The sequence below is a fragment of the Xyrauchen texanus genome, chromosome 19 (assembly GCF_025860055.1).
Source record: "Xyrauchen texanus isolate HMW12.3.18 chromosome 19, RBS_HiC_50CHRs, whole genome shotgun sequence".
In the NCBI taxonomy this organism is placed as follows: Eukaryota; Metazoa; Chordata; class Actinopteri; order Cypriniformes; family Catostomidae; genus Xyrauchen; species Xyrauchen texanus.
Window position 1 is genome coordinate 12342912 of NC_068294.1, and position 13413 is coordinate 12356324.

At 38.3% G+C, this 13413-nt stretch overlaps 1 protein-coding gene across 2 annotated transcripts in view; it reads right to left on the minus strand.

The window, feature by feature from the left end:
• Positions 1-1736: 1736 nt before the first annotated feature.
• The window catches only part of LOC127659854 (synaptopodin), a 92703-nt gene continuing 81026 nt past the window's right edge, over positions 1737-13413 (minus strand). For both annotated transcript variants that reach the window (XM_052149812.1, XM_052149811.1), the window contains exons 3-4: positions 9009-10996; positions 1737-6099 (exon numbers count right to left, since the gene is read on the minus strand). In XM_052149812.1, coding sequence (XP_052005772.1) covers positions 5356-6099; positions 9009-10996 — 2732 coding nt within the window. In that variant the 3' untranslated portion in view covers positions 1737-5355. The remainder of the gene's footprint in view (positions 6100-9008; positions 10997-13413) is intronic.

Here is a 13413-nt window from a genome sequence, read left to right on the forward strand (position 1 = left end):
TATGTATTGGATTTATTCTTGAGTTTGCAACATGACATTCTCTTTAATGCAACTGTGGTGGCTGAATAAACGATGTACAGCTTAATCTGCATAATCATACTTTAAACACAGAGGCCTTGCCTCGCAAATCAGACGGTGGGTTTATTTATATTACACTATTTAAATAAATGACATTTTATTGTGTCACTTCCGGTTGTTGTTGTTATTTTTCGTTGCTGACAACGGTAGTGTTGTTCTATCTTGTATGCAGCATTGATCTCTCAGGAGACTGTAATTCCTATTACTCTGATTTACATGAGAGAATTATCTAAAGAGAATATTACCATACCTCTTGAGTAGCTGATATTACGTCATGGACAATCCGTCTTCATTTTGACATTTATAAACTCTCCTTACTGTTTACAAAAGAGCAACCTGTTCCTTGACGACACTGATGAACATGTTGGGCCTATTGATCGATTAAACACAAAATTAATTACAGTTTTATTAATTATTAGCCATTTAAAGTTATAAATTTAGTATTAAATACACATGGTCTAATTTCTGCATTGCCTGGTCAGACCAGATGTATTTGAGATGATTTATCTTAATAATGAATTATTTGTTTACGTCATTAATTAATAATTCATATATTTCTTAGAACTCATATCCTGAGTTTACCCTCTGCAATGATGAAGTGGGGATGAAAACAGAATTTATGATCATCGCAAAGGTTAAATCGTGCGTCCTTGAACATGTCACACATGTCACAAATCGTACAGTGTGCACCCGCCTTTACTCTTGCAGCCCTTTAGGTGGCAGTATTGAGGACGCATCTGTGTGGTCTTTAATGCTGCACAGAATCCCTTCAAGCAAAGCTAACTTAATCATAGTGCATCGATGCAATTCACAGACTAAATTATATTATTGTTATTATTATTATTATTACTTGTTCTTTCTGCCTTTTCACTTGTTTTTACTGCCTGATTCTGAATGTAAAATTATAGGTTTAAATTAAGGAGTAAAGAAAGTGTGATGACTTGACCACAAGTGCCACAGTGTGACATATACACACCCAATCACAACATATTCCTCCCATGACCTGGGAAGAAAGCCATACAGGTTTGGAACTGCATGAATGTGAGTAAATGATCACATCATTTTTGGGTGTGCAAAACCTTTAAGGAAAATCAATTTAAGTCCCTCTTTTAAAATGTTTTACTTCTAAAGAAATTAATAGTAATTTTGAAACCTATGTATAAAATCTTGACCACCAGATGAAGAGTTCAGTCATATCAGCAACCTTATAAAAGCTGTTTTATTCTACATGAGGTAGGGGAGACTCATGGGGGCTGCCATGTTTGAATCACATGACCAGCCATATACTACTTGCTTTATCTCAGTAAACGTCCTGTTATTGGACACTTTCATTCATGGATTAAATTAATCCTAGTTTACTGGGCATAGTGAATTTCTACAATGGGATCGGTATCTGAAAACTACTGTTTGAATTATACAGTCTCCAAGCCACTAGGTGTCAGGGTAAGCCAATTTAAGCCACTGCGACATCACAGAATTACAAAGTGCACCGTTAAAGACTATGAGGCCAAATCATTGGTAAATAAACAAATCGTAATTTTGAAGATGAGTTACCATTACAATTTTTCCATATACATGTGCCACGAACTGCCCCACAAAATATAAGTTGTGCATTTACTTCAGCATAAACATATAAAGGAATGAATCCTTTATCCAAGAAGATGACATTCTTTATTGATTATTCACTGACTTTACAAATAGTTGTAGACAGAGAGAGAGAGAGAGAGAGAGAGAGAGAGAGAGAGAACATTAAGGCTGGTTACTCAAACATGATATCAAACTTTAAAGAAAATGTACAATATATGTAAGTTGAATCATGCGTAACATCTCCCAGAAGTCCAAATGAAGGATCACACTGGTTCATGGGGTTTGTGAAGTATCTTTGATACTGAGACGATTATTCTAGCCAAAAGTGTCAAGTCACTTTGCAACTGATGTCACTGTCAATCAAACTGTGTCTGTATACTCAAACATCTGCTGATGTACCAACATGGAAAATCACTTTTTCATGTGCTGTGATCCAATACTGAGTGCATACTAAAATGTCATGAGTGCACTTGGCATAAATGACCCTTGGGATTTAATCCTTATATGAGTGCTAGTGATGAGCTCAAAAAGATTTCAGAACTATGGCAGACAATGCATGTTTGGTATTAATGTTAAATACCTTTGACTAAACATAGTATAAAATATGTTTTGTGAGAGATATACCAGACTAGTGTAATGCATGCTGTAGACAGACAGCACTCGAGTTGAAGTTTAAAAATATGATAGACCTTACAAGTGCCCCATTACTATATTTATTTGAATGCAATGTGTAAAAAAGCAACTACTTTACCTTACTGTACCAACTTAGTACTCCAGTCACCCTAATGGCAGAATGACCTTAGTCCCTTTATGTGATATCCTGCAATGCTATGTGAAGTTCAAAGGTAAAGATTACACAAAAAGGACAATTCTGTCATTATTTACTATTTTATTGACCCTCGCATTGTTCCAAACCCATTCGAATTTCTTTGTTTGGTGGAACACATAAGGAGATGTTAGGCAGAACAATGAAAGTGAATGGTGACTAAAGGCCCTGATATACTTCATATGAAATCAAAGAATGAATGGGTGTGGTGTCATTTAGAACTAAATCTGGACAAAAAGTAGGTGTTTTTGCATTCGTTTCGGTGGTTCGCAACATCTTGCCTTGGTGAAATTTAAGGAAAAATTCGGACTGGCTGCTAAACACCTTCTTGATGCCAATGGTCAACGTCATTGACAGGTGTGACCTGAAGCTCCACCCACGTGCCTTGAGGCCGACAACTAATTCCCGTTAACGGCGTTCAGTCAGCTGAGATCAGTCAACATGAACACATCGGCGTATAGAGTTATTAGCGTGCTGGTGCAAAAATGTACCTACATCTATATAATCGTTCGTGTGGAGACATTTTCCAAGACCATGTCATGCGACTTTTTGTTTGTTAAACTAATCTACACATTTTTTTAAATCTACACAAATACTCTTAAGGGTCCATTCACTCTTTTGTTTTATATACTGCTTCACTTAAGTGCCTTCTGCAGCCGAAAGCCACATTTTACTGATGTGAATTTTACTCAGAGAATGAGGCATAAAGTCATTGATAACACATTTTAATGTTACTTAAGTTAAGGTTTTACTGAGCGTTAATAATTAAATGTGGCCGTTCTCTGAATGTTCGCAAACAGTATACCGTTGCTTGACTGATTAGAGCTTCTTTTAAACCTCTGAACAAGGAACAAAGAAGAACTTCTCTGGAAGTATATTGGGCCCTTGAGTTTAACATTTAATATCTTTTTGTGTTCAAATGAAAGAAAGTCATACAGGTTTGGAACAACATGAGGGTGAGTAAATGATTACAGAATCCTTTTTTATGTGAACTATCCCTTTAACTCACATATACAGTACACCCACTAAATCTCTGCAAGAATTCAACCTATTTCTTCTCTTCTTTTTGCACTGTTGGGGAAGTGTAACAAAACTATAGAAAACTAAGCAAGGTGCATTAATGAACACTGCAATCAATTCAATCATGTTATTCCAACTTTTTACATGAAATCACACTGTTTCCAATTTCCTCTTTCCTGTTTCACACCCTTGTGTAAAGCATTCGCTAAAAATGTCCAGCTGTTTTATTTTTGTCCAGTATGTCATTACTAAACTAATGTGGAAACTGCATTAGGTTTCAAATCACCAGCATCTTCCATTTATAGTACTGTATGTTTAATATAAAGAATCCCTACCATTCTCTCTTATACTGTAAAAACCTTCTACCTTTACGTTAAAATGAGTCACAATCAGCAATAAGCAGTCACTTCCTTACAAGTTTGACTTGAGTCGGACCTACAGTACAAATATTGTCATTGTGCAACCACATTCCAATACTCTCAAACATTGTCAAAGCAATACTGTACAAAAAAGCAAAAGGGTAAATCCCTTTTATATTACATACATTTAAAAAATTTGGATAATAACTAATACTGGTTTGAAAATTCTTGCAAATGTCTTTTTTTCTTCTTCTTTGGTAATAAGCATCAAAGTTCTTTGGTACACATTTCTGAATCTATGTAATGCCTTCTTCATTTTGCCTTCTGATTAAGTCAGCTGTGTTGATGAGACCAAGACTTCATGAAGCCAGACTTCATTATAAAGGAGCATTTGTAATGTAAGTTTGGTCTTTATTTATTCACCCTCATGTTGCTCCAAAACTGTATGACTTCTTTTCTTCCATGAAACACATACGGAGATGTTAGGCACATTCACACTGCTCTTTTTTATACATTAAAAGAGATTGTGCATGGATGCTAAAATATTGGCCAAAAGCATCATAATAGCATTATAAAGGTCACCTGAGCTCATGAAAAGCATGTGACCGTGGCAAATGTTTTGCTAAATTATATTATGTGGTTCATTATACATATTATAAAATAAATTGATCAATTGTCACACATTATACATACATTTCTGCATATACATGGTGAAATTATTTATTTTTCTCATATCCCAGCTAAGCTGGGGTCAGAGTGCAGGGTCAGCCATGATACGGCGCCCCTGGAGCAGATAGGTTCAAGGACCTTGCTCAAGGGCCCAACATTGGTGTATTGGTGGTGTTGGGGCTTGAACCCCAACACCACCAAGTTTTACTTCAGTTTTGATGTGAAAGCTAATTCAATTTTTTTATGGTTAATTCTATTTTTAGTACAGGTAAATATCAAGCTAAACCTAAACCTGACTGATAGTGTCATAAAAAGCTGAAGCAACCACTTCATTTTGTAGTGCTTCTAGCACTTTTGGCTCATGTGTCGAAAATATAGGTATAGTAACATAATTAAATGATACCAGGTTGATAAATGTTGTCCATACAATTTGAAGAGATTTGATTTGAGAGATACAGCAGAGGGGATACGATACCTTTGTTTGTTCCTCAAACAAAGGTATCGTATGGCTTCAGAAGACTTGGAATATAGCTCACAAGTCTTCAAATTTGCTTTCATTGTATAGAAAAGAGCAACGAGAACATTAACATCTCCTTTTTTGTTCCATGGAAAAATATACTGATATAGGGTTGGAACAAAATGAGGATGTGTAAATGATGACAGAATTTTCATTTTTGGTTGAGCCTACTCTTTCACACAGTCAGCTAATGTTCAGCAAATCCAAAATGCATTTTTTACATTGAATTTTTAAGGGATACTTTGAATCCTGGTCAACAATGAATTTCAGGCTGAAGTATTATCGTCCTTAAGTGCTTCCTACAGATCTTCAGGCATGCTTCCCCTCTTCACCTGAAGACCGCCGGTCCAGCCACGGGGGCAGGTGTTGTAGCTGCGCACACCAGAAGAGCGCAGACCCGAATCCTCTGACTCAACCGAGGCGTCGGAGTCGGTAAGTGAACGGGTGTTGTACAAACGCACCGGAGAGTGGATCATGCGGGTGGGAGAGGGACTGGTAAGAGTGGGCGACTGAGCACCCAGCATCCGTGGTTGAAAGGGACTGACTGGTTTGTGTTCGTAAGGGACAATGCCGCTGCTCAGTGGGGAGATGGGCAGGCTGTGCACGCTCAGTGCATGAGGAGATGGACTGTTTTTTCGCTTGGCAGCATTGATGATGTTTTTGGCCAAAAGGCGATGGTTGGCTTTGGTGTCCTGGGTGATGGCCGGGGACTTGTGCCTGGTTTCCCAGGGTGGAGACAAGGGGGAGGTGGCCGTGGGCTTGTATAAGGTTCCAGGAGATGGAGAGGTTGCAATAGGCTTGTGGATGGGGCTTGGGGAAGAGCATGTCGTGATGGATTTGTGGATGGGTCTGGGTGAAGGGGTGGTTGGTGTGGGCTTGTAGATGAGACTGGAGGATGTTGAGGTCACAAGAGGGCTACTGGGTGACCAGACCGCACTGGAGGTCACATCTGGACTGGTGAAACGTCGAGTGAGGTTGGACATCCTGGACGTTTGGGTGGTGAAGTCAGGGCTATTGACTGGGTCCAGGGTCTCTTCCTTAATCTGTTGAAGATTAGAAAAGATTACTCTTAGAGGAGAGAGATCACTTTGATTTAGTGTTAGTATTATACTTGTAAAATGCAGTCACAAACACAAACAAACAGATCTTATTGAATCATATTGGTTGAATCTCACAAAGAAATGTCTGAATGAAATTTCACCCTAAAAGTAAAAAAAACTAAAATAAATAATTAAGCCTATTTTTAGGATCACTAAATGGAAATCATTCTGCCTGGACACAATGACTTTAAAAAAAATATATATATATTGAGTACAAAAAAAGTACAATTATGTATATTTATAATTGTACTTCACAAATATGCTTTACAGTTTAAATAATATATCAGAGTTTTTTCTGCATTACATTACTGAGAATTAGATTTTGTTGTATTACAATAGGCTACTGAGAGTGGGTTTAAATGTGCTTAAATTAGAAAAAACAAAAGTTGTGACTTGTCCCTGGATTATTGAAAAATCTATAATTGTGGTTACTGTAAGGCACTTATTATGTTAGTGAATGAGCTAGTCCAAAAATGCTAAAACACATTGTTTCAAAAGTATAGCCACAAGAGACACATGAGATTAGTGCTATAAAATCAGGGATTTACAGTTGCAGCATTTAAGAAATTACCAGATTACATGGTTTAACGCTGTTATGTCTTCATGACAACGACAATGAAGATAAGGTAAGTGATTTTATTGCACTAAAATCATGTTAATATGTAGTGTTTATGTGTTGTGTTTGTATAAATATTTTCATGTTTATGGACTGGCCCCATTCACTTCCATTGTAAGTGCCTAACCGTAACCACAATATTTTATTTTGATTTTATTTTATAAAGAAAGGGAAATGTTGAAATTATTTTTAGTTGTATTCACCATTATGCCACCAACACTGTTGATTATGGATAACTTGTATTGAACATGCAACATTTAAAAAAAAATTTTTATGAAAATAATGTTACATTAAAAAAAAATCTTAATTGTCTTAAAAAGTAAGTTTAATTTTCTTTATTAAAAATACAATTTCTAATTTCCCTCTTTTGATTTTGGGGTGAAATATAACATGTGTTTTTTGTGAAATTCACCCTACTATGTCATGATTTGTTTTTTATAGCCAGGTTATTTTAAATGTAGACTGTGAGTAATGTTAGTGCATAGAAATATAGAAAAGTGTATAACAATTCCTGTGTTTGGTAAAACCAAACCTCCAAGCATTTCATGCTACTGCAAGGTATGATGCGTATGTTTGGGTATGATTTGCAAGCACGCAAACACGCCATTGAAACACATCTAAAACACCTCCGGTGGCATTGCATGTGACTTCAGATATGATGTTATCGATATCAGGGTTTCTCATGTGCTCTGTGATTACAGTGAGCTGTTTTTCTTATCCAATGTCTTAGTAGTTTCCCAGTACACCGGGATATCATGCCATCTTCAGATTACAAGCATACACGTTGCCAAGACCACTAACCTTTACTGAGATATGCATTTTCACTTCTGAGGCTGCTGGGTATGTTTTCACCTCTAGCAAATGCATTTTTCCAAGCATAAGGGAGGGCATAGGTCAGACCGTTTGTCTAAAGCTTAAGCCCAGAGGGGCCTGTTTTTGGTTTTGCGTTTTCAGGGGCAACCTAGGAATGCACAGGGCACATTCATATTCACAGTCGCTGTTAAAAAAAAGTTTCTAATTTCATTTTGGGTCAGGGCACAACACAGGGGCCGGCTCTTAGTCATACGCACATCTTTGTTTTATTATTGCAAGTGTATAGATAAAAATGACTCTGTGTGGGAAAGCAGGCTGTGCTTCCTAACAGAGGGAGTGTTACTACTGAACATAGTGAAACAAGTGATTTTAGGAAATGCTGAAAATAGAAGAAATCAACACAATCACACAACAAATACAGAAGACCTGATTAGTGAACAGCAGAAGATTATACAGCATGGAAACAGAGACAGCTCAGAAAAAGAGGGTTTCATTGTTTTAATTAAGGGCAGTGTAGACAAAATTGTCTAAAGAAGAACAAGACAAAAGGAAAAAACATAAAACGTGTTTGCCAAAAGTGACTGCTTCACTGTGATGTCTGGCCAAAGTAATACCTCACCATTTGAAAACAATCAGCATATGTCCTTATAAGATTCCACATGTGTAGTGATATACAGTATTTAACTTGTAATTATGGCTGTGTACAGTGGAACATATTGCATGTACACTTCATCATGTACATACTGTCACACAGCATGCAAACTGTAAACTAGACCCATAAATCAAAGAGCAGCATCCTTCACTAATTAAGAAGGAGAATAACAGGTACCATAAGTAAAAGTATAGAAACTCTTTCTAATCATATTGATAAATTGTATTTTGTAGATCCTAAAATGTCAAGACACAATCTGCCAAAGTGCTTTATGAGACTTTACCAGACTCCAACCTGAAAACTTGGAGGCAAGCATTGGAAAAAGACACATTGGTCTTTTACCAAAAATATATCTGGCATCAGCAGAAAACCGAATAAACTCTACTTTTAAAACACACAGCTGCACTACATTACAATGTCTTGATGAAAAAAATGTCATAATTACTAAGATTCAATTTATGACCATCTGGTGGCCAGTTCTTGAATTACAATGCAAGTCAGTTACATAATAAAAATGTAGGACCTGACATATATCGCATCCACAAAACTCGAGATGTGACTATGACACTAATAGTGCAAGGATTACTAAAAAGATTAATGTACTTTCTTTGTGTCATTTTTTTCTACCTGCTCTACCATTACTTATAAGTGGACAGTCAGCTTCATATGTCCCTTTTTACCATCCTTCCGTAATACTTTGGTCGGAAGAGTACATAAAGCAAGCAAGAGCAGAGATGGTAAGGATTAAAAGAATGAGGATGGTTTCCACACCTGTGGGGTAATACCGACTTTCTTGGCAGAGAAGGTGGGGCGTGGAGCTTGGGCACCAGAGCGAGGTGAGGCTACACGTTCTGGACCTAAAGGAGACACAGGGGAACTGATGCTGCCCATTGTGCTGGGACTGAGTGGCGTGATGGTAGGAGAGAAACAATGGGCCGACCTGTTGGCTGCAGAAGGGCTGTAAAGTGACAACGATGTACTTGCAGGAAGGGAGGTTTGCCTGGATAAGGACTGGCAGGTCATGACAGGCTTAGGAGGTGGGGCAGCTCTAGGGAGAGAAAGAGAGCTATAGGGATCTTTCATTGGGTTAAAAATGAAGAGGGATGAATTGAGCTGGTAGGGCTGATGTCTTGATAGCTCCATCTCGATTTTAGTGCAGCCGTTCTCCAAGGGTATCTCTGGAGGCGGCGCTGGTGCTGGTGTTTTGGCAGGGATATTCTTTTTATGAGTGGCCTGCTGAGATTGAAGTGTCTTTGAAATCTGTACACTTATATTGGAGGTGTTCACAATGGCCTTGACTCGACCAGGCATGTTGGATGGATACACCCATGAAGGAGGTAAGGATGTGGTAGGAGAAGGTGATCTCCGCCGCTCCTTGTCATGGACATACCTTTCCATCCTGGTCTGGCGCTTGGCAAACAGTTCCGCTCCTTTCCCCGAAGCGTTGGTCAGGGCTTGCTCTGGCTTCTGCTCCATCCTGGTATGCGTCCTAGAGCTCTTCAAACTCGAGGCCCATTCTGGCACCAAAGCTTCCTCATGAATGTCCTCCTCCTTAGCCAGAAAGTTTGAGGCTTCGGCTCCGAGAGCCAGCAGCTCCTCCTCTTGCGCTGCATCTGGCTGGGCTTTCTGCTTCTTCTTTTCATCCGTTCCCTGCACCAAGGAGAGAAGCTCAGGATTTGGTGCCATTTTGGGCTTCTCCTGAAATGTAAACATCGACTTACGGGTTCCTCTGCGGATCCGTCCTTCATCAAGGATGCCTGTCTTAATTGGTGTTGTAGACCTCTTCTCACTTAAGAGCTCAGGAACAAATGTGGGTCTCGGGGCAGATGGGCGGATATAGTAGGAAGAAGGTTGTGCTGAGGGAGTGTGGGATGTATGTGGTGGAGGAAGGCTGGAGTAGGGGGGGATTGGAGGGGTTGGATATGAAGTTGGAGGAGGTAATGGAGAGAACACAGGTCTTGCATGCACTGGAAAAGGTGGGTCTGGGTAATTTGAAGGTTGTGGTTCAACGTATGTTGTTGTAGGGGGCTTCTGAAAGGATGGGGCTAAAGGGATGTCCATCACTGGACTTACTGCCTCTGATGATCCAACTGTTGTTGGAGAGAAAAATGGCCGAGCTGTTCTGTTTATGATGGAAGGCTGTTTTGTCACTGGCTTGGATACTTTACCATTGCACTGCGTACTGTATCCATTCAAATGTTCTTTATTGGAGTCTACTGAGTCAGTGTGTTCTCTATTTACTCCAGCTTCATCGTGACAAGCACTGTCCAAAACAGCAGTGATATTGTCAATTCTAAGAGTAATCTCATCCTGCACTGCTTCTGTATTTTCCTCTGAGAGCTCTTCATCCTTTTCATTGACAGGGAGAAAGTGTCTTTCTTGTCCACTGTCCTCCGCCACATCCTCATGAGTAACCTTGTGAGCATCCTCCATGTCAGTACTGCGGATTCTGCCAGCTGACCACCTATGATTTGTCTTGCTATTCCTGAGGTTCAACTCCTTGTGTGCCTCCAGAGTTGAATGCTGTTTGTCCCATGTCAGTGGACTGTCAGAAGTTGAATCAATAACATTCTTGGATTCCTCCAGTCCCCCTCCTCCAACGCTCACAAGTGTGAAAGCATTCACTCTCTGTCTGCGACGGTTGAAGAGCTGGACACCTTTTGAGTTTGAATTGGCTTGGAGCTGAGCAGCAATGATTTGACTCTTGGTTCTGGCCTCCTTCAGCTCCTTCTCAGATAAACTGGCACTTCTGCTGAGGTCTGTAATCACAGTAAAAAAAACTCAAATGAGATCGAGCAAACAATATTTTGTGCCTAAATAACACATTCACTGTGTAATGGGATAGTTCCAACATAGTCTCATGATAACTCGTAATAATTCTTACGAGACGGCAAAATCGTAAGATATCATATGACTTGGCTCATTTGAAAAGGTGCTACTTTAATTCCAATATAGACCAACCAATCAACACACAGAATTTCAAATTGATACAATCAATCCATCAAATCTTAGCTAGCCTCCTATCCAAGACTTTATTTTAGATAGGAAACATCAGAGAACAAATTTGGTTACTCTGTCCATATTTATGTCATACAAGTGGCCTATGTATGTCAATAACTTAGTAATATGTTTCCTCATCTTGTTCAAACCCCCAATGTTTTTTTTTTTCATCTGTGATACACAACAGTGAATTCTAATTAAAATCATAAGATTCAGGGTTTGGATAAGGATTAGATTTGACAGTTAGGTTTAGGTTTGGGATCTGGTTTAAACTTAAGAAAAATCATGATAACATTTTTCGTTGGTTTGTTCATTTTTCTCTACAGGAGTAAAAGATTTAGTACGAGTCAACTCATTTGCTTTCTTATGATTTTGGCATCTCTTATTAATTATTACAACTTGTCATGAGACCGGGTTGGATAGTTCATGCAAAGATAAACCATTTATTCACCCTCATGAATAAACCCATATGACTTTCTTTTTCTTTTCTTTTTTTCATGGAACTCAAAAGGAGATCTCAGTCACCATGTACTTTCATTGTATGGAAAGAAAAGATGCGATAAAAGTGAATGTTACTAAGGCTGTCAGTGTCTAAAATCCCCTTTTGTGTTCAATGGAAGAAAGAAAGTCATATGGGTTTGGAACAACAAATGGTGACCGAATTTTTATTTTTGGGTGATTTAAGTGTGGCCTTGCCAGCTGCAAGACTCACTGGCTTCACAGTTCTTCATATGAGTTCTTCTTATGAGGCATTCACTCCTATTTTAAAATGTACTTAATGGTTTCTGGTGCATGTGAGTTTGATCAATGTTTCCATCCTTGCAAAGTGTGACAAATATAGTGTTACAGACTTGTTTTATTACACACAATAATTTGACATATTTAATTCCATGGTCTCCTTATTACAGTTGCAAGCATTTTGGAGTTGTATAAGTTTCACTTAATGAAAAGTGAGTATAATTATCTTAAAAGCCTAAAGTATTATATTTGTCTTAAGTAATCAATTAATTATAGCATCTTTGAGTCATGCTAACAAAGGTAATTTGTTCTCATTTTTGCACACAAACTTACAAGAAATGCTGACATATGAAGTTCAGGGATTTCTGTTTAAAATAATTCTCCTCACAGATTGTTGTGATTTACAATGCCTGCAGGCAAACCTTTGTGGGCTGTGTAAAGTTTTCACACATTTATTTTTCCGAGAGCCCCTGGTAAACATACTGAAATGTTAAAACAGTCATCTGTTTGATGAAAATGGCATCAGTTTATTGACTGGGCTAAAAAGCCCCATTCCAAGCAACAGAAAGTATTTCCTTCACCATGGGCTCTAGTCCCTCCCTTAGCATTCCTCAACAGCCGAGAAAATTCCCCGCTTGAGAGTGCAGCATGCCTTGAGAAATCTCTCTGAGGCGTTGGAGCCATTAGTTTATATCCATGCTGACATCCTGACAGGTTCATGCCTTTCCATCATCACTTACAAGACAAAGTCTACATTTAAATGGTTGAAGTTTGACATGCAACGTTTATTTATGTAATATACTATAATACCAGAGTTTCAGAAAATACAAATACATTTGCAATTCATACAAATATGAATCCCTCAAGCCTAAACATCTCGTATCAGACAATCACATCCTGAGGAACAGATTGTGTCATTGTTGTCAGAATGCTGAATGGCTTGTCTCACCTAATATACAGTAAGTGTGGTTAACCTGTACCACATAACTGTACATCTGTTTCCCTAATAGACCTTGGAATAATTAATCACTGTTGGTTTCCCTGAGGTAGTTCTCAGCTTTTATCCTCAACCTCAGACTTGGCAAAAACAAACTTACAAACAATTTTGAGAGAGTATTTTTTCATTTTTGTTTGTTTTTTTCTCAATACAAGCAGGTAGAGCTTTGACTCAGAGCCCCTTTTGAGTTATGTCAGGTAGTAAAATCCAAGACTACTAAATCTCACACAGTTTGTTTTATGTGTATGTTTGAAAGAGTTTTATATCACATAGCATGAAACTATAATAGAGCATGGATAATGTGCATCTGTCTTTCATTCCACCAGCAAAAATACCTCTTAATTTAGTCAGGCCATGCAACACAACTTCCAGCGCTGTGGTTAAAATGTCTTCTTTACAGACATTAATCTTTACTTTTTAAAAGGGTCTGCTGTTTATAAA